General features: G+C 32.9%; 1 protein-coding gene and 1 non-coding gene across 2 annotated transcripts; one reads left to right on the top strand and one right to left on the bottom strand.

The window, feature by feature from the left end:
* Positions 1 to 24: 24 nt before the first annotated feature.
* NANS (N-acetylneuraminic acid synthase) lies at positions 25 to 21,980 on the bottom strand. Its single transcript, XM_089639923.1, has 5 exons — positions 21,808 to 21,980; positions 21,311 to 21,526; positions 12,080 to 12,430; positions 8,929 to 9,079; positions 25 to 247 (listed from the first exon to the last, which is right to left on the bottom strand). The coding sequence occupies exons 1-5, from the start codon at positions 21,946 to 21,948 to the stop codon at positions 39 to 41; spliced, it is 1,068 nt and encodes a 355-aa protein (XP_089496049.1). The 5' UTR covers positions 21,949 to 21,980; the 3' UTR covers positions 25 to 38.
* LOC149417175 (5S ribosomal RNA) lies at positions 11,857 to 11,975 on the top strand. The gene has a single exon (XR_016303374.1). It is a non-coding gene; the product is annotated as a 5S ribosomal RNA (ribosomal RNA).
* Positions 21,981 to 22,180: the final 200 nt, after the last annotated feature.

Here is a 22,180-nt window from a genome sequence, read left to right as displayed (position 1 = left end):
TGATTGATTGTATAAATTGTAAATTAAAATTTAATTTATCATACAATAAAATCTGTTTCAAAAATTGGTTCGTCTGCTAATTTGTCCTTGTTCAGAGTTTTCCCAACTGTATTGTTGAAGTATTTTCCATTAATTCCCTTTGGTTCGGTGACTTTTATCTTCATATCTCTTTCCTCTAATTTGTGACCTCTCATAAGGGGATGGGCCGTAGTAAGACTCTTTTGCAATTTGTCCATGCAACTTTTTTCTGAAAAAAAAAAATATTACATTTCTACAAAAATAACGGTGTCAGTTAACGAGATGTGTCGGCCTTCGGTCGATTTACAATAAATTTGCAACAATGTATACATTTTATTCCAGAAATCGTCAACTCAGTTGGATAAGGTTCTGACATTTTTTTCAAAAATCATCTTCGAATGCAAAACAATTTCTATAACCAAAATAACTTTCAGAGCCATCTGGTTGTGTTTCCGTAGATACTTGTACGATGAAGTTCCAACATCAAGTTTTTTAAAAAAGTTAGAGAATTTCTATGAAACATAATTCCCCACAAAAAAATTCAAAATGAGTGCTCCCCACAAAATATTTGAAAATCCATGGGGGGAGGGGTTGTTACGGAACTTCGCTGAGAAAAAATTCCGCTCACCCAAAAACATTGTATGTGATTCCCCACAACAATTTTTCGAATTCCATGGGGGGGGGGTGGCTACAAGATTCCATTTCGGACGAATATTATATCAAAAACCGGTGTATTTTTGTTTAAAAAGTAAGTTCAACAGGTTAGATTTTTTCGTCGCTGATTCTCGTTCTGAGTAGCCTGAATAGCGATAAAAAAAATCGCCTTCGTTGGTAACACTGGTGACCGCGCGCAAGCTGCATTGTTTGTTTTACCGCGGGCCCGCGACACTTTTTCAAATTGGCGGGTTTTTTGAAAATGGTTCACGCGGGCCACTTATAATTCGTTCCCCGCGAACGAATTCGCCTTACTATGTTCTGAGATGTCAAAGTTTGCAAAGACGATTTCTCACAATACATTTAACAATTTCTGATTTTGAGGTTCAATGTTGCGTAAAGTATTTTAGTTTGGGAGGCAAGTATGGGTATCCGCCCCGGAACCATTTATTGAATAACCAACACCCTTGCCGTAGGTCACCTCAAGTGGTTTGCTACGTTTGGTGACTTGGCAGAGGTGCCCGGGTTCACGGGGGTGGTTTGTCTATGTCATTTGCCCACCTACTGTGTGGCGGGCCGGATGGGGAGAGACTGGTAGAGGGAGACCTTTTGACTTCTCCAGCCGGACTCTCTCGACCCGTCACCTTGAACTGCAGTGGGAGGGATAGATTCATACGTCTGTCACTCCTAGACACATGACCCCCAGATTCCTAGCCACCTTTATCCTTCCCAGAACTTCCTTTCCGACATAGACCCTGATGGATTTTTTCCTCAGGTCCTCCTGTGTGGAGCTAATGTGAAAAAAAAAGTTAATTAGAATGTGGCATTATCTTGGAATGGCATTTATTTTCTTTTTTTTCCTCCGCCGTTCATCTTACTAGGGAATTCCTGTGTCGGGATGAACAGCTTTACAATTGTATTCAATCAAATAAGTAAATCACATACACACATGGATCACATCGAATATGGAGCTCCTAAGGTGATTCATGACAACAGCCACGACATGGGCAATCCAAAATCACCACTCTCAAGCCAGTATGGAATTTTTTACCATTTTCTTGAATAGATTCAACTAACCGAGTCTATTATGTATAATGCAACCGATCTTTATAAGAAAAACTCCTTTGTCCAAAGGATGTTCTGGTATTCACTGGCTGATACATTAACCTTCCAGCGGGCGCGCTGTCGTAAAATTTACGACAGACGCGCCATATAAAGTCGGGCAGTTGAACCGATAACGGAAGAAGAATACAGAAGCTTTCCAAAATGCGGTGTTTGTCGGTTATGTGCACTGGATAAGAAAAATCCTCAGCATCAATGAAGTGTTGCCGTTGCCAGTCCTTTACATGCAAGAACCATTCTTCAGTTGAGGTGGTTTGTAACAATTGTAAGGATGGGAATATTGATTTTGACTAAATAAGTTGTTTTGAAATACTAACACGTTTGGAATGTTGCTTCGTTTTTTTTAAGTAAATCAATTTTTTTTTAAATATCTACTGCTTATTATCATTTTTCATAACCTTAAAGAAATTCCCTAACATTTTTACAAAGAAAACACCACTTACATGGAGAAAACTCGATGACGTAAAATTTACGACAAGCGCCCGCTCAAGGGAAATTTCAAAACGTTTCAAAGAGTTTCTCAAGTCTTTGGCTTCACAGTATAATGACATGTTACATTTTATGCAGAAGTAAGATGGGTGACCCGTACCAAAATGTCGAAAAGAGTGTTTGATTTAAAGCAAGAAATACAATCATTCTTCGCAATCAAGTCAAAAAGTATCCCAGAATTTGAAGACAAGGCGTGGGTTAGCGACTTTGCATTTCTGGTCGATATAGTTAGCCACCTAAATGTTGCTACATATATACATACTATATATACTCGTCTACAGGGAAAGATCAACTAATTAATAACATGTATGATCTTATTTCCGCATTCCAAATGAAACATGGGCTTTGGGAACAACAGTTAAGGCGATGCCATACGTAGTAATGCAAAATCATGTGTTTTTGGTTTGAAAATTTGGTCGCCTAGAAATGTTTCAGATGCTTTAATTAAATACTGCGAGTAGAATACATCTTGGCCTTTGAGATAATCGAGTATTTTTTAGATAAGTCTTTTTATAAGCCCAGAAAAAAATAATGTATAATGCCAATGAAAACTGCTTTAAAGTTCAAAATCTCCTACTTATAAACCCATTTTCGGTTATGATTTTATTGTATAATGTGGAAAATTAAGTTATTTATAAAATGATCGAAAAAAAATTTAATATTTATGCCTGAACATCCACAAAATAAAATAAAAGGTGTTTTTTGGCCATGTTTTTTTCTTGCATAAATCAAAACGGGCGGATGGTGTTAAGCGGGAATTTAAACCTTATCGCCATCTACGTAAGGATTGTTATTGATAGCGGCTCAATTTAAAATATTACACGACGTAGTGCATCGCCTTAAGGACAAAAATCTTCACTCACTTTCCTATTCTGTTATTGCAGCCAGACGTCACACAAATGGTAAAGGATAAATACGATTCGTTGATATCCGACTTGAACCTGGAATTTGAAAACCGATTGCAACACCATTCGCTATAGACGTGAATTTATTGCCAGGAATTTTACAAATGGAATATTGTGAAATGTGTTGTGATGCACAGTTAAATGAGAAGTTCAATCAGGTTGGTTTGGAAGAGTTTTAAAAAACACATTTGGACAAGGAGACATATCCTGCATTTTACAAACATGCTCTATCGATGATTTCACTATTTGGAAACACTTATGAAGCATATTAAATCTCAAATGAGAACACAACTCACTTAGAAAGACAGAGCATTTGGAAAGTGTTTGCGTGTAGCAACAACATCAATCGTTATGTCTCAACATTGATGCACTTAGTTCTGAGAAACAAAATCAGACGTCTCACTAATATTTATTGTATTTTGTTTATTTTTTTGTATTGCCTAACTCGCATCTAATAAATATGTTTGATTCTCATTTTTGTTATATCTTCTAAAAAAAAAACAATATATTTCTTGTTCCTTTGAATAATAAAAAAAAAATTGTTGTACGGTGCGGTAGGAAATCTCATTTGTAAAATCTGGCCCGGCTGCTGAAAAGGTTGGCCAACCATGCCCTAGCTGATGGTGCACCTGATACATTCATTAAGCCTCTACAAATAATTCAAAACACATAATTAAAGTCATATATGTATAACAAAAATAAAACATTCTCGACCGACCTATTATACAAGGAATCTAAATTATTTAACATTCGTAAATTATTTATATTACAAACTATGAAATATTTATTTAAAAACAAAAATAATTTCAAAATAAATGAAAACAGAATGAGCAAAAGAACAAATAATATATTTTACACCCCCCAAACCAATACTAAATTAATGCAGACACATAGCAGTTTCATTGGTCCTCGTACATTTAACCTTCTACCACTACAAACTCAAATGATAAATAAAAATACAGAATATATTAAAGAGGTAAAATTATGGCTAAATGAGGCAGATATTGAAACGCTTTTACTATAAATTTATTGATCCTTTCTACAACTCACTTGCTGAAACTTTATAAACTATTGTACATAATGTTTTCTCTTTACTTTTTATAATAGCTATAAACAAAAAAAAACTTTTCTACTAATGTATATTACACTTTAGGTACTTGAAATATAGTAATCTTTTTATATTACCCACACTCAGGCAGTGCCTTAGTGGGTTTTCATTTCTTGTGTATACTATTTGGTATTATATATTGTGTTATTATATACTATCTATTAATATGTATAATATGTGTAAAGAAATGAAAATAAATAAAGTAATAAAATAAAAAAAATAAAAAATAAAAAAAATAAAGTGGTTCTAAATGCATGTTTACGTATGTATGTTTTAAAAATGGTAAGTATACATACATCCTATTTAAATAATTTCCTTAAAAATATGTTAAACCAAAATACTTTACACAAGATATAACACGAAAAAAAAAAAAATCGTCTTTGCAAACTCTGAAACCTCATATCTCAGGACAAGGTAAAGTGAAGTTAGAACCCTGTCCAACAGAGGTAACGAAATGCTGCTTATCACATATTTTAATCTAGAACAAGGGCAAAAGTTCGTTGCATTGAGTCGTAAATGGAGCGAGCATATCAGAAAATGAGTTTGTAAGTAAGATGAGAGCAATTAATTTTAATTATTTTCAAAACATAGGATTGATAAAATTATTATCTTCCACATAACATCGACGAATAAACAATACTACCCAAACACCAAAAACCTTATTGTGCAAGAGAGCAACTTTATTGTTTAACAGTGTACAACGGATGCGTGCTATCTAGTTGCAAGCTGGGATGTGAGAGAGAGATGAAGCTAATACACGGGCTTTTATACTACTATAATATATCTGTCTGGCTCTACACTGACAAAGTCAAACACCTGACTTTCTTGTCTACCCAAATACCACAAATAACACAATACTACCCAAACACCAAAAACCTAATTGTGCAAGAGAGACAAAAAACTTTTGAGGAGTATCAACTTTATTGTTTAACCGTGCATAACGATTACGGATACATACTATCTAGTTACAAGCTGGTATGTGAGAGAGAGATGAAGATTATACATGGGCTTTTATAATACTACAATATAACTGTGATACTCAACTATTAAACCTTGTAGTGTGTAAAAGCCCATTAGGGTGTGTAATAAATAATAAATAAATATCTGTCTCGCTCTACAATGACGAAGTCAAACACCCAAATTTCTTGTCCCACAGCACTATTTAATACATAATAAATCACCTTCTAAGCTTTAGTCAAATGCTATGGTTCAATTTTCTCTATTACCATATTTTTATTTGTATTATCTAATGTCCCAACTGCTTACCCAAAGGGTATATTGTTTTTTTTTAAATTATTAATATTCTAAACTGTTCCCTAATATTGTTGCTTCTTTCATGTGATACTTTGTTAGTATCTCTTTTAATGTTAATATTTTTTGTTTATTTGTCTATTTTTGTCTGGTCTTTTCACTTGTACACAAATTGTCTTCAGGCGAAATATCATAAATTTGTAACAAGTGTATTTTGTTTTGAATAGATCATTGTGGTGCAAAGAAATAATAAATGCTTTAGATGACGGAATTCCCTTTATTTATGTATCTGTTCTAATTTTCTGGCGTAGATGAAAATCGAAGAAGAAGAAGAAGATGAAAATCGTGTTTCAAAAATAAAATTTCGAACAATATGTTTAAAATATAGAAACTGCCCTGGAAAACCTGGAATTATCAGGGAATTTTGAAATCCGTTTTTTGTGGCCACCCTGATTATGAACTAAGTATAAAGGTATAGGTGGAATTCGCTTCTATATTGAATTTCATAAAGTGATTTTTACACTGTATTTCACTTGTATTTTGTAGGCAGTATTGTTTCTTCATCAACAACAAATAATTATGGTGGTATTGTTGAAGATAAGTGTGATATTTGAGATCCAAGTTTCCATCATTGTGCGTAGATGACTCTGTGGCAGAGTAAGTAACTATTCGGTAAAGTAGATTGCTAATTATTCAGTAATATAAAAGGTCAGAGGTATTTTTACATTACAAGAGAACAGACATTAGCCTCCTGGCTGTCCAATACACTCGCCACCATTATACAAACTATTTAAGTCTAATTAAAAGACGCCGTACTTGTTGTGAACGAGTTTTATTTCGAGAATGATCAACTCAATTATTTAAAATGCCAATCCAGGTGAAGCTAGCAGACTAAATTAAGAAAAAAAGTTTGTTTTTTGTTGCCAGAAAATCAATATTAAAAACAAACAGAAATTGCGAGAAATGTGCCATTGATAGAAAGCCATTATTTGGACATTACTCAGATATATGCATAGCATAACATATCATAAGCGTAGCTGTTAGTTCTTTCCTAAGTGCAACCTCTCCCGCATTCTCAAAAATTGTGCATTTAAAGGAAATAATAATACGACGGTTGCTCTCGACGACAGGACTATACAAAATTTTAAATATCTATGTGCGTAACAAAAATATGAACTATTGAGATTATAAGCTGCCTACTTGAAGAAACTCTTGGGAAATATTTCCACAATCTTATGTTTTCAGTTAGCGTTAAATTCTGAGGTTGCGAGGAAATACTTTATCAAATTTAAACATTTATTAATTGCTTGTTCAAATTTTTCAAATTCACTTTGTGGCACCATTTTATTAAAGAAATAAATTAAAACACTTTTTTTTACCACAATAATCTTTATTTTTTAAAAAGCTAATAATATGATAATCTTTATTTTTTAAGCTCCTCCCCTTTCCACCTCTCTTCCCCCCCCCTCTTGGCCATTACTTTCATTTCTACCCTCGCCTTTTTCTATACTTGATAATTAGTTTTAGTACAATTTATGTCCTGATGAAGAGAACATCGTTCTAGAAACATGTCGATTTAAAAAAAATAAAGATTATCGTGGTAAAAACAAAGTGTTTTAATTAATTTATTAATCGAGTCGTTGACTTGCAAAACCTGCTCCGGAATTTTACTGAATACTGTAGATGTCACGAAAAACTGTTTGGAACACTTTGAATATAAAAGAATAAATACCTTTCATGCTAGATGTCAATATAATATAATTATATATTATTCTATAGATATTTTGCGAAAAATATTATTTATTTTCAATATACTTTAACCACTTTTTGTGGATATTAGAGCCAGCAGAAATTTCCAGATTGGATTTTGCAAGTCGACGACTCAATTCAAAGCATTCTAATTTATATACATTTAAAAAATATGTATAATATCTTTGTAAATTCTGTAATCTTGAACTACTAAAACAAATCATTTCTGAAGAATTTGGAAGAATTTTTTTTTAATAATATGTTACTTGATTCTGCCAAGAGATGGGGTTACTAAGAATATTCATGTGTCATTAATTCTTATGAAAAGGCTTTGATAACATAATGATGTTTACAGGCTACTGGTAATTCCAACAGCTCTGGGTTTTGATGTCCCAATGTAACACACTTTCAGAGATGTGCAAAATGGGTACCCAAAACCATTTGAAATGCAAAATGGAAATGGGTCAAAACTTTTCCATTTAAAAATGCAAAATGGTTTTTAGAAAAGCATTTCAAATGCAAAATGCAAAATACCTATTTTCAAAATGCATTGAAAATGCAAAATGGTTTCTCAGGTTCAAAATAATTATTGAATTTTTAAACAACTTTTTCATTTAATAATGGACATCAATGTAAAACTACTTGTGGAATAACAAATCATACATACTGATATTTCCTGTGTAAAAAACAATTGTATTTGAGTGGAATATAATAGAATCTATTATTAACTAAATATTGTCATTTTTAATGATTTTTTCTTAGGGCCATCATCATTTGTGTAGTAACTCTCTAGTGAGGGGACATCCACCAGTGAACAATAAAGAAATACAGGACAGTGAGACAATCAGACAATATAAAATGTTGTTTTCTAGTGCGCACCCATTATTTTACCATAGATTGTCACAAAAAACTCCAAGCAGGCGCACTAAAAAACCCACAGATAATATAATACAACTTTGAGAAAACCAATATATATATTCTATATTATGTAGGTATTATGTAGCCTTAGCCATTATTAGCTTTTAGAAGAACGAGCTTCTCAAAAACATCATCACTCATCTTTCTTCTATGTCTCATGATTATACCTCCATTTGAAAAGAGACATTCAACTGGTGCTGAACTCGGAAGACAAGTATTGCATTTGATGAACATGTGCCTAACAGTAGAGTAAAAAAAAACTCGGGACTAATATTGGCAACGTAAAAAATAGAAACTGCTATCTAAAATTTAATATTACAGCATCGTGGCCCCGTGTTCACTATTTGAATCTGTATTTTTTTAATGGTATCACTTAATTGCCAGGCCTCCTACCAAGTAGCAACTTGACAGACGTAAATTATCTTTCATAGCGAGGTTGAGGACCGACTGATATACGGGGCCTATGATAAAAAAGATGAGTGGAGATAACAGGAAGAATGTAGCAAAAAAGCATTTAAAATGGAAAATGCATTGAGAAAAGCATTTAAAATGCAAAATGCAAAATGGTTTTTAGAAAAGCATTTAAAATGCAAAATGCAAAATACCCATTTTGCATTTTGCATTTCCATTTGAAATGGATTTATTTGAAATAAAGCACATCTCTGCACACTTTATATGATCTGTAACTAATTGATGACAAAACAAGATACTAACCAGATGGGGCAATAGTTTTTATGGGATTTCCAAGAGCCGATTCCACAATCCTGATCTGCATGATCAGCTCTGTGAGTTCTGGCGGTGTCAGAGAACAGCCGTGATCAGAACCTTTTTGAGACTTGTCCAAAGTGAAGTGTCTCTCAACCACCTACAATAATGAACTTTAAATACACAGTAGGTAAATATTATTTTAATAATTCATGAAAAAAATGTTTTTTTTGGCAATATTTTTAGTGGGTAATTGTATATTTTACTGTGCAATAAAAAATACTGATACATAAAAACAAACAATTCCTCAAACATTCTCTTTAATAAAATTTTTAATTTCTAGTTTAGAAGCTACGAAGATGGTGTAATAAAATCGTAAACAAGAAATAAATATAGGGTTTTCCAATAAGAGGTGTTATTTTGAATATTAATTAAGGAATTAATGATTTTTTATAGCCGGAATTGGATGGTATTGATCTGGACAACGTTTACTTTCAACAAGACGGCGCTACGTGCCACACAAGCAACGAAACCATTAATCTTTTACGGGAAAAGTTTCCGGACCGTGTTATCTCTCAAAGAGGTGGTCACAATTGGCCACCGAGATCTTGTGATTTAACACCTTGCGACTTCTTCCTTTGGGGCCACGTGAAAGAGAAGATCTACGCCAACAGCCCAGCGTCAATTCACGACCTCAAAGATGGAATTCGTGAGGCTATCGAGGACATAAGGCAGCCACTTTGCGATTTGGTTATGGAAAATTTCATGAAAAGGATATGGTCCTGTAGGCGTGGTCGTGGTGGTCATTTGACTGATGTTATTTTTCACTATTAACGGCATACCTTCCTCTTTATAATAAAATAAACATTCGATCATTTATATTAAAAAATGGCATTTTTCTTTGAATATCAAAATAACACCTCTTATTGGAAAACCCTGTAGATTAGATAACAAAAAAATATAGGTCAAGTGAATAGAGTCATCCAAAGTGAATTTACCCAACAATAAGATTGCCCTCGCCACTGGCAAGTTAGTCCTGCAGGGTGGGAGATAAAACAGTCTATGCTATTCTCGTAAACAAGAAGTAAATAGATTAGATAACAAAAAAATATAGGTCAAGTGAATAGAGTCATCCAAAGTGAATCTACCCAACAATAAGAATGCCTTCCCCACTGGCAAGTTAGTCCTGCAGGGTGGGAGATAAAACAGTATATGCTATTGAAGACCAAAGTTAACCATTAGCCACACAGAAATTAATGCTCTCCATGATTGTCAATTTTTAAAACTATCTCCAAATTAATCTGAAGAAATGTGCAACAATGTACAAATCTCTTCTGACCCATAGGGGGCCGTTCAAGTATTACGTAAGCAGATTTATTACAATTATTTACCCCCTCTTCCCCCTTGTCGCTATAAGTAAGCAAAGCTCTTATCCCCCCCCCCTCCCATGCTTACGTAAAAATTGGTACCTATATGCATTTTTCTGTTAATGTATTCTGTTTTTTTATTGATTCATAAGCAGCACTTATAAAATAGACTTAGGATAGAGGACTTTAATGCACTCATACTATTCATTTAAACAAACTTTATTGACACAGTATTCAACATAGAGTATGTCATCAAAAATAAGCAAAGCAAAGACCCCCCTGCCCCCCTATAGTGCTTACATAATACTTGAACAGCCCCTAGATAGTCTATTCTGAGCATACCCAAGAAAGTCAGCAGGATAGTCACGAGTAACCATACATCCTTAGACAAAGAAAAGTCTTCTGTACTCTTTCCAACATGAGCGAGTACTTCCCATGGTGTGGGCTTCAAATTACTGACACACTCTCAACTTTACTTCTTACAAAGAAATTGTACAATACATATTATGAAAACCTCTAAAATATCTCGCAGTGCACAGAATAAAACATCTTTACTATGTGCAATATGACCATGAAATGTCAGCCTATTACGTCTTCATTATGGAGACATAATGGTGATTAATTTGATTGATATGGCATAATGGTGATTAATTTTTTGGTTACTAAGCCATGTTGCGTTTCCTCTTTCTTTAGCCAACGTTTCAGACAGCGTTACAGTGTCCATCATCAAGGCAGATGTGTCGATAGTGGTGAAGCGTGTTTTTATGCATGTAATAGTATTGTGGATGTTAATCCTCTTAAGGCTGATAAGAAATAGTGAAATGAATGTGGTTTTCGGCGTTTAGTTTTGATGTAACCGTCAAGTATAAGATACCAAGGCTAAGCTTAAAACCACACAACTATATATTAAGGGGAAGCACAACACGGCATAATAAACAAAAAATTAATCACTGTGAAAATCTCAATCATATCCAATATGATAAATGCCCCATTCCTTGCGAGGCCAAAAGATCATCAAATAGGCACAGATGATTTAAAATCTATATAAATAAACACGTAAATGTTCGTTTGTTCAAAATCTCAGGACGGGTTGTTTCGGAGAATTTGAACAATTCATCAAATTTCAACGTTCATTTTCCAGTTCTGTGAAAGATTTTTTCAAGTTCTGTTTTAATTTCAGTTTTGTCAAGCAACTAGCCTATAATGATATAATAACAGAACTTGAATAGGACTTTCACAGAACCCGGAAATGAACGTTGAAATTTGATGAATTGTTCAAATTCTCCGAAACAACCCGTCCTCTCCGAAAGATAATCACCGATTGCTTTGAAATTTGGACATACATTGCATTCGAATATGCATGTGTTTTTGTATACCTATAATATACAGATTTCACCTGTCACAGGTAAAAAAATGCTTTTTTTGAAAAGCATCGGAAATTGATAGAAAAATATATATTTTTTTAAAACAGCGCCACCTGTTGGACGTAAAAGCAAAACGCGCTATTGTTTTTCTATCTGCACCAGCAGACTGAGCCACAGCAATGCGTGGTGGGGTACAGTTACTATAAAACAACGACCATACCATGTTGAACACACCGGTTCTCGTCCGATCACCGAAGTTAAGCAACATTGGGCGCGGTCAGTACTTGGATGGGTGACCACTTGGGAACACCGCGTACCGTTGGCCCTTTTCTTTTTTAAATTTGTACAGCGCCCTTGAGGTGATTTTGCACAAAAACGGCGCTATTCAAATTATCCAATTATTATTATTAAATATGAAAGTTATGGCACCTTAGCTCCCAATGCAACTGCAGATATTGTGGTTGATATCCCCAACTCATGGCCTGAGTATCCAATGTGAATATCCGGAAAAGATTTTTGGTAATCTTTGATCACATTCAAATTGCAATCTTCGTAGGGAGTTGGGTATGATGAAACGCAATGCAACAAGCAAAATTTAGTGTGGTACTTTTTGACAATGTTGTATATTTTTACGACGTCGCCTTTGTCAATCATTCCAGTGGATATAATCAGTGGAATATACTTCTTGGCTGCATACTCAATCATAGGCAAGTTGTTTGAATCGCCAGAACCGATTTTCAAAAATGGAACACCAAGATCACATAAGAAATCCACTGACACCTGGAAAAGAAAATTTAACATTCTGTGAATGGAAATTAATAATATAGGTTGAGAAATCCACGTATTTAAATTATAGCCTGCTTGTAGCAATCTGTGCATTTCCAGCTAAAGGATTGTTTGTATCAAGGCATAATATATACACTTTCGACATTGACGTATTTGAAAGGCGTCACTGAGAATCAGCCTTTTAATACACATACCTTTTTATTTTTTTTAAATTATTTATTATAGTTAAGAGTTAAATTCCGCACACCGCACAAAACAGCTGTTTTCGAAGTTATATATCATAATAATTATATATTCTAATTTCAGGAGGATTATAAAAATTTCAATGATGTCTAAACCCCAGGTTATTTTAATCCACTTAAATATTTCTAAAAAATATTTCAAACAATATAATGTACAAATTCTAACAAGTGCACCTTTACCCCAGGACACCTTGTATAGTAGTCAACTTTTTATAGCGCCATAGGAAAAATAGAAAAAAAATAAACTGCAAAAAATTGTATTAATAGTTTAATAGTGTAATAATATGAGTATTGGAGAGTTGAGCGCAGAAAAAGAAGGATTTATGCTTGCCATTCAGGATAGAGTCATTAATACTAAAAATTATAGAAAGCATATAATCAAAGATACAAATCAAATTGATGATTTGTGTAGAAAATGTTTGGCTTTTCCGGAAACTATAGAACATATTATATCGGGATGTTCTATATTAGCACCGTCCGAGTATACATTTAGGCACAATCAAGTTTTAAAAATAATTCACCAAAATTTGGTAATTAAACATAACTTGATTGACTGCCGTAATGTAGTACCATATTATGAATACGAACCAAATTCATTTTTAGAAAACGAATTTTATAAAATATATTATGATAAAACTATACTAACAGACCGAGCGATTAGTCATAATAGACCCGATATAGTTTTACATGACAAAATTAAAAAAATAACTTATATCATTGATGTCGCTATTCCAAATTCCTGTAATATTCAAAAATCTGTTAGTGAAAAAATAAGAAAATACACAGAATTAGGAAATGAAATAAAAAGAATTTGGCATTCTCAGACTATAAAAATATTACCATTCGTTATTTCGGCTACTGGCATTATACCTAGCTCTCTAATTAAAAATTTAGGCGTATTAGATCTATCAAAAAAATTATATATAAAGATGCAAAAGTCGGTCATTTTGAATACATGTAGGATAACAAAAGATTTTTTAAATATTGATGTTGAGGGATCAGTAGGATTTATAGGCCCTGTTAGAAGTTCTACCGAGCCGAACCCTCTGATATGAAAATATCTGGAGTCGGTGAATTATTTTCCCATTTGATCTCTGGTGAGTTGACGTGTTGTTCTTGTATTGTTTTGTATTTATTTTGCTTATATAATGCACTTACATAATGTTGATTGACTAGATGATCATTTGTGGAAAAGTGAGTGGAAGGGTTAAGTTTTTTCTTTGGGGAAGATTTAACCCGGACAACTAAATCGGAAGTTAAAAAAAAATATGGATGATTTGTATAGCGCTGTTTTTGTGAAAAATCCCTTTAAGGAAATTTTAATATTTCACTTTCTAACTAACTACATATTTAATATATAGCTATTTAACATTAATACACACAACAATAATAATTTTACTAAATCTTTTTATAAAATTATTTAACTCTTTAAATGCCGGAAGGTATTTTGCTTGGATGTACCGACAGGCCGCGAATTTTTTAGCTTTAAAAGAAGCTTCAATTAGATCACTCTAAAGTCGATATAATCTGCGAACTGTTTTATTATAATTATTTCTTCATCATCCCGATAGATGTCACCGTGGGTTCCATATTTTAGATTTTTCAAATTACTTGAGTTTGACAAGCAAAATCGTCATATAGAACAGCGTGTTAACGCGCTCATTTTGTATGGCCAGCCTTGTGAGCACGGCTACCTAGAGCGCGTAAACGCGCTTAAAGCACACAACCGGTTAACATTAAAGGGCATTATAATTTTGTTCACTTGACTTAAGATTGAATGGTATAAAAAAAATATTTATTCTGATGATACTCAAAAAAGAGACAACAAGAGTTACATTGATGAAATTTTAATATTCTAACCTTCTTACTAATTAGATTCTTACACGTTTGTTCTACGATGGTGTGGTAAAGCCGCCCTTGAGCGTGGTTTAAGACCGTTTTAACCAAACGAAGCCATGGTAATAAGTCAAGTTTTTCACTGTTATGACCTTATGCCCAGCGTAATATTTACGCCACGTTTTTTAGTAAGGCTGTAAAAGTTTTGCAATGTGTTTTTTTATTACATTATTCAAAATCAACTTTTTTAAATTTCACTGGAATTTACTTTTCTGAAGTCCAATAACAAGTTTGAAGCATGCTGTATGCAAGCAATGCATACGTATGAGCACTGGGTTGTGTCAACTCTAGCTGCAATACCTATATTTATGTAACAAAGTTGGCTCCTTGTTTGGCTGAATGCAATGAACAGTGTCAACCAGTACAGTAGCAGGGAACACTAATAAACATGTGTACATCCTTTTTACTGTGAAATTCATTTTTACTATAATTTTCCACAGTATTAATTTTACCAAGAAGAGTTAGACAAGTAGGCCAATGAAAGAGTGGTATGATTCATCAGATATCAACCTCATCACTAAATTATTCAACATTGCACAATACTGGAATGGGCATGTGTTGTAACGAGACAAAACTGTATGAGCTACAAACGAAGGCCAATATAGATCTGTGATTCGTCACACAGTTCACCATTCATCAATCGGTTACTTACACTCCTGCTAGCTATCACCGATGTAGCGTGGATGGCCTATTTTTATTCCAGCAGGAGGATGGTGCAATCCCAGTCTGCCATATTGCATGAAAATTGTACAATTATTATATTTAAATAGAAAAATTAGAATAATAAAAAAATTAAATTACTGTTAAACATTTTTATTGAATTTTGCTATGAGCGCATCAGCAGAATACTGCCTGCTCATTAAATAATAATAATAATTAATATAAACGTAATGGGTAGGTCCCTAAAAATAACATTAAATAAAAACATATAAATATATAAAAGAATTAAGATGAGCATTAATGGTCACAATTTTTTCAAATTTAGTAACTTTTCATAATATTATGAAATTAAATGTAATACTATGGTTATATTGTGGCTGGTTTATTTATTTGGCTTCTTATTATATTATAAAAATATTATAATATATATTATATTACCTACTTAATTATAACACATACGCGTCCTTTCTCACGAAAATGGCGCTATATAAATTAGCCAAATATTATTATTATTATACCTAATAATAACGAACCGATCGCAACAAACACTTGTGCACTCTGATACATATGAGCAAAACATTATCTATGTCCTACGGCGTACCTCAAGGCAGTGTAATGGGCCCACTTTTATTTATATACATCAACAAACTGTGTGCCGTGGATATTGAAGGAAAAATATAATCATTTGCAAATGACAGTCTATTTGAAGGTCATGGCAACCAGTAAGTCACGAAACTAATAATGGCCTAATAAAAGTAAAGCATTGGCTAGACACAAACTTCCTCACACTTAATATCGACAAAACACAATACATAACATTTTCTATACGCAAACATTATGCTTCCAACAACTGTCCTAAACCAATTATCCACCCGTGTTCACTCAATATAAACACTCTTGAAATCTCACCTAATATCCATTGCACATGTTTTACCCTAAAATCATCAAAGGAAGTTAAATATTTAGTACGCTGGGAGGCCCATATAAATGATATAGTAAAATGACTCTGTTCTAAAAAGCTCTGCCATATATTCTGCTCTCTTAGGTCTAACTTAGACTTGGAGACTCTAAGAAGCGTCATGCGAACATATGGTACTGTGGGATGGGGTGGTTGTGCTGAAATTATCAATCCATATATTACAGTACCAAGATACACTTATGTTAAAGAAAAATAAAATAGTTACTATAATTACTCGTGTATTTTTTTTTTTTTTTTTTTTTCTAACTTCTGATTTTGTTGTCCGGGTTAAATCTTCCCCAAAGGAAAAACTAAACCCTTCCACACACTTTTCCACAAATGATCATCTAGTCAATCAACACTATGTAAGTGCATTATATAAGCAAAATAAATACAAAACAATACAAGAACAACACGTCAACTCACCAGAGATCAAATGGGAAAATAATTCACCGACTCCAGATATTTTCATATCAGAGGGTTCGGCTCGGTAGAACTTCTAACAGGGCCTATAAATCCTACTGATCCCTCAACATAAATATTTAAAAAATCTTTTGTTATCCTACATGTATTCAAAATGACCGACTTTTGCATCTTTATATATAAATTTTTTGATAGATCTAATACGCCTAAATTTTTCAGTAGCCGAAATAACGAATGGTAATATTTTTATAGTCTGAGAATGCCAAATTCTTTTTATTTCATTTCCTAAATCTGTGTATTTTCTTATTTTTTCGCTAACAGATTTTTGAATATTACAGGAATTTGGTATAGCGACATCAATGATATAAGTTATTTTTATAATTTTGTCATGTAAAACTATATCGGGTCTATTATGACTAATCGCTCGGTCTCTTAGTATAGTTTTATTATAATATATTTTATAAAATTCGTTTTCTAAAAATGAATTTGGTTCGTATTCATAATATGGTACTATATTACGGCAGTCAATCAAGTTATGTTTAATTACCAAATTTTGGTGAATTATTTTTAAAACTTGAGGCCCCTAGAAACAAAGACGGAAGTGTCCACTTTGTTAAATTGTTGGCAATCTAAAAAAAACGTTTAATCAGTCCGTTATTCATCAATATGCAAGGAAATTTTAATAATATGATAGTAAACCGGTTTAAGAATACTATTTTAAATCATATATGTATCTAAATGCCCCAGTTTCTTAAAAAAATGAATTTTTTTGATGGACACTTCCGTTTTTGTTTCAATCATTTTGACCATTTTGGACACTTGCTGTTTTGTTTCACAAACAGTTGGAAACTGCCGGTTTTGATGTAAATGACAATTTCAAAGATGTTGCAGTCAATGTAAGAAAACAATATTTTTAGGAAGATTTTTTTTATTGAAAAAGTTGCAGTTGAGTTGCTCTTGAAGATATTATTGAAAGTTGATAGGTCACTTCTATCTTAGAAATTTTCATAAATTCTGGATAATAGAAAATAGATTTAAAAAAGGTAAAATAGATTTAATTAAAGGTAAAAATAGATTTAAAGAAAAGTTAACTAAATTATAAAATAATACAAAAATTAACTAAATCATTAATAAGTCTGACACGATTTCTGTCGATTCCTCATTACATTCTATGTGAACATAATCATCTTCTTCTTCTTGAGGTACAAGAGAAGTAGTTGGACATAATTTCGAGTAGAAATTCAATTCGGGAATATTTCTCCAGTCACCGCCAAAGTGGATATTTAGCAGTTTTGCAACATCTCGTAATTTTAAAGGATTAACCGAAATTTGATTAGCCTCAATTAAACTGGGATTTATCATATTTGCAGTTAAATTCCTCTTGCAGATATTATGGAAAGTTGATAGGTCACATCTATAATTTGTTTCTCCTTTTAAAAGAATAGTAGTTTTATTCTTGTTTCTTTTCAAAATGAACCTTTTCGTCTCCGAAAATCGAGATGCCCATGATGATGTAGGCTTCAGAATAAGTTGCGAAGCATTTTTCCATTCGCTTACTTCTACCTCGGTACCCAACTTTATAACTGTAGCAAAATTGGATACAATATTGTAGTATTCTTCCGGTTGGATAATTTGTTCGTGTTTTTTTATTTCTTTTTCTATATTACCAAATACTCTATCGGCTGGCATAAAAGAGTGTCCAGTTACCGGAAAAATCAACTCAATTTTTTTAAGACTAGCTGGAGCCGCAGAAAACCATCGCATACACATGCCAATAATGATGGAATTTTTGTTTTGGCCTGAACACCCGTCAGCCATCAGTCTTACTGTTTTGATCCCATCTAAGGGGAGATTCTTCAATCTATGGTATACTGCAGATGCTATCTCATTGGATCCCTTTACATGAGTATTTTCCAACCAACAGTAACTGAATACATTTTCTTTAGTTAACGGTTCTTTTGATGAACCAACTACAGTCGTAAAGTTATAAAAATATAACTGCCGACTATAGTAGGCTTGCTGGTCAGGCACTTTTGGTAACACCAGATTTTTTTCGCAGTCGAAGGAAACTGTTACCAAATCACTTCTCCTTTCCTGTAGATATTTGAAAAACTCGTCATATTTTTTTTTTATGTATTCGTTTTTTTATCATCAGATCTACTTTTTCACGTTCGTCCGAAGTTTGTTTTATTTTTTCCGACAATTGCAAACAAGTCGAACAAACATCAGTGCGAGGAGTTCCAAACCCCAAATTAAATTTTTTATTGAACACACTCCTGAAGTATGATTGACTGATGGTAATTCCTTTATCTTCTTGTGCTTTTTTCTTGCACATTAAATACATCTTCCGAATGCTGAGGTTAGAAGGTAAATATCTTCGAAGGTTTGAAGCATTTCGACAGTAATGTGCTTCAGTGCACTTGAACTTCTTTATAAAATTCATGGTGAATTCTAACCTTTCCACGAAATGACGACTCCGATGATCGCCACCACGATTTTCCGTAGCAATTTTGCCAGTTTTATAAAAACATTCCATTATGTGTTGCACCCTTTGTTTTGAAATATTTATGCTCTTTAGAAATGTTTGTTGACACACTGGAATTATGGAGCCGTCGGACAATCTAAATGAAAATTTTGTTTGAAATTGTTTTGTTTTGTAAGTGCCTTTCCTAGGTCGCTGACGTTTAATGGATACTGGTTTACAAAATTTTAAAATTAGTGCATCTTGATATTTTTTGTCCTTACGTGAGTAAAAAATCTTGTGAAAACGTATCAAATCTGTCATTTTAATGCTACTGCATTGAAAACTTTTTGAAGTTTTGTGGTTGCAAGCGGGAGCAGATGGTAAACACGTTGGAGAATATCTGTGAATAATATTAAAACGATTAGTTACTATTATTTAGTAGACATCTCCCCTTACTTGATTAATTGTGAAAAAAAATTGTGAACAAATTCAGATAAATCTAAAAATGTCATATTTTGACATTTGCCTACAACATGATGACGGTTTACCTTTTTTTCTTGGCGATGTTTGCCTTCCATTTATGCGGTTGTTTGACACGTTTTCTCACTGATTCCGGTGGCAATATATCGGGGAAAGTTTCCATTCTTGGAATATTTGACGTCCACTAACAATAAATGGTTATTTCCACAAAAAATAACAACTTTTCACTACACGATTCACTCACGCTTCCGCACGAGTTTGTATGAATTCAAGTACGGCCGCCATTATGAATAAAGGCTCCTGATTGGCTATTTGAAAAACTGCCGCTTTTGTTTCGGAAGGAGGTGGACACTGCCGTATTTGTTACAACAACAAAACTTTAAAGCCAAAATACTATGGTTTAATGACAATTATATTAAAATCAGATATATTCTCGAGATAGAATGAACCTTTCTCTATAAAACTGCATATTCAACTCATTTTTGACGTTTGGTGGACACTTCCGTCTTTGTTTCTAGGGGCCTCACTTGATTGTGCCTAAATGTATACTCGGACGGTGCTAATATAGAACATCCCGATATAATATGTTCTATAGTTTCCGGAAAAGCCAAACATTTTCTACACAAATCATCAATTTGATTTGTATCTTTGATTATATGCTTTCTATAATTTTTAGTATTAATGACTCTATCCTGAATGGCAAGCATAAATCCTTCTATTTCTGCGCTCAACTCTCCAATACTCAACCATTTGTTTGACGAAAATTTGTCAACATACGTTTGGTTGAGGTAATTGAAGTGTTTTGCGTGTAAAATTTTATTTGACCATGAATCTAATAATTCCTGGTTGGGATTTATAAAAATTTTGGCATTCTCATCGTATAAATTTAAAGGTGTAATATTTCTATCTGCAATATTTTGTGCATTTCTGAGCTATGAGCTTTCCTATGGAAAAAAGTTCTTAGCATTTCTACCTGATTATGTTTCAAAGAAGTTATTTTGACTATACCTCTACCTCCTAAATTTCTAGGTAAATTAACTCGTTCTATAGCTGAATTTGGATGATGGCAATTAAACTTTGTTAGCGTAGTTCTAATTAATCTTTCTAAGTGTTCTAAATCTGTATTAGACCATTTAATTATGCCAAATGAGTACGTTAATAGAGGTATTGCCCAAGTATTTATTGTTTTTACTAAATTTTTAGCAGATAGATTCCATTTTGAAATTTTCCTGATCCTAGTTTGAAATTTAATCCTAATATCATTTTTAATACTAGTATGGTCTAATCTATTTGATTGTGGGTATCCTAAATACTTATAAACCTCATCCCTTTTCATCTTACTTTTAATATTTAGATTTTTATTTTTATTTTCTTTAAAATATCTTTTTTATCATCAGTTTAATATTTATTTATATTTCTAATATGGTTTCTATAATAAGACGTATTTTTAAATATCTTTTTATCATGAGTTTAATATTTATAATATGGTTTCTATAGTTAAAAGTATTTTTTTTTACCATAACATGACCTTTTCTCTAATGTTTTATTATTTGTTCTACAAAATATTATTTTGTTATTCTTGCATAAATCATGTACGACTACCACAATACGGGCATGAGCATTGTATGGTAGTTGAGAAAATCACCAAAATTGTAATTTAAAAAAATTATAAATAAAAAATATATATTTAAAAAAATAAGCATGAACATGAGTTATACTTGGCCATTTGCAGAAGTATTAAATTTACTTACCATATCCATTGCGGAAGAGGAAAAAAGTATTTCATTTTTGAGCGCAAATTCCTGAAGTTCTAAAAACTGTTCCTTTGAGAATTCAAGATATTCTTTGTGTTCTCCGTATGTTTTACCCCATGAGTTTGGACCATCGTAAACTCTTTCCAGGGCAGATTTGTTGAATTTGTCATTGAAGCTTGTCTTTTGAAATTTCACACAATCTGCTCCAGAATTCTGAAACAAAATAAGATATTGAAATTCCCACAAATTAAAAAAAAAACCCTAAAATGCAATGATTTGGTGACCTCATAAATCTAATCATTGATGATTTTGGGAGGAGAGACCTCACTCCTTAAATAAACCACTCACCCTCACTCTTATGCCTCTGGCCTCACTCCCATAAATAAACCACTCACTCCCATCTCACTCTTCAGTGAGGGTGGAGGGATCAACTCGGATCAACTCAGATCAACTTAACGAAATTAAATTCAAATTATATTTTAGTAGCTACCTACCTTGGCCTCTATGATTAATTCCTTGGCTATTTGAATATCTCCTTGATGATTCTGACCAATTTCTGCAATCACTAGACACTTTTGCTCGGTACCAATAAAGGAATTGTTTCCAAGCCTCAAATCTTTCATAATTGGAGACATTATTAACAATTTACAGCGAACTGATGATAACAAAAGTTTTGTGTCGAAAAATTGTGAATACGCGCCTCAATCAAAGTTAATGTTCATACGACGATAAATGTAAAAATCATCAAAATAATTGACAATTTTATATAGCAATATTTGCGCCATGAGATATAACTTCAACTATTAATCGATGGAAAATTTTGGTTCCACCTCGGGTTGCGTAAAAATAATGGTCGTATATTAATAG

The sequence above is a fragment of the Hesperophylax consimilis genome, chromosome 15, assembly GCF_061612785.1.
Source record: "Hesperophylax consimilis isolate HC1 chromosome 15, BYU_Hcon_1.0, whole genome shotgun sequence".
NCBI classification, from domain to species: Eukaryota; Metazoa; Arthropoda; class Insecta; order Trichoptera; family Limnephilidae; genus Hesperophylax; species Hesperophylax consimilis.
This window is presented reverse-complemented; position numbering and strand designations above follow the sequence as displayed.

What these genes read in the sequence shown, in the direction of transcription:
- NANS (XM_089639923.1), bottom strand. Translation starts at nt 21,948, where the DNA reads ATGTCTCCAATTATGAAAGATTTGAGGCTTGGAAACAATTCCTTTATT. An exon ending in CAGTTGCATTGGGAGCTAAG is followed by an intron (nt 9,080 to 12,079) that starts GTGCCATAACTT and finishes TCATTATTGTAG; the next exon opens with GTGGTTGAGAGACACTTCAC. An exon ending in AAAAACTATTGCCCCATCTG is followed by an intron (nt 248 to 8,928) that starts GTTAGTATCTTG and finishes TTTTTTTTTCAG; the next exon opens with AAAAAAGTTGCATGGACAAA.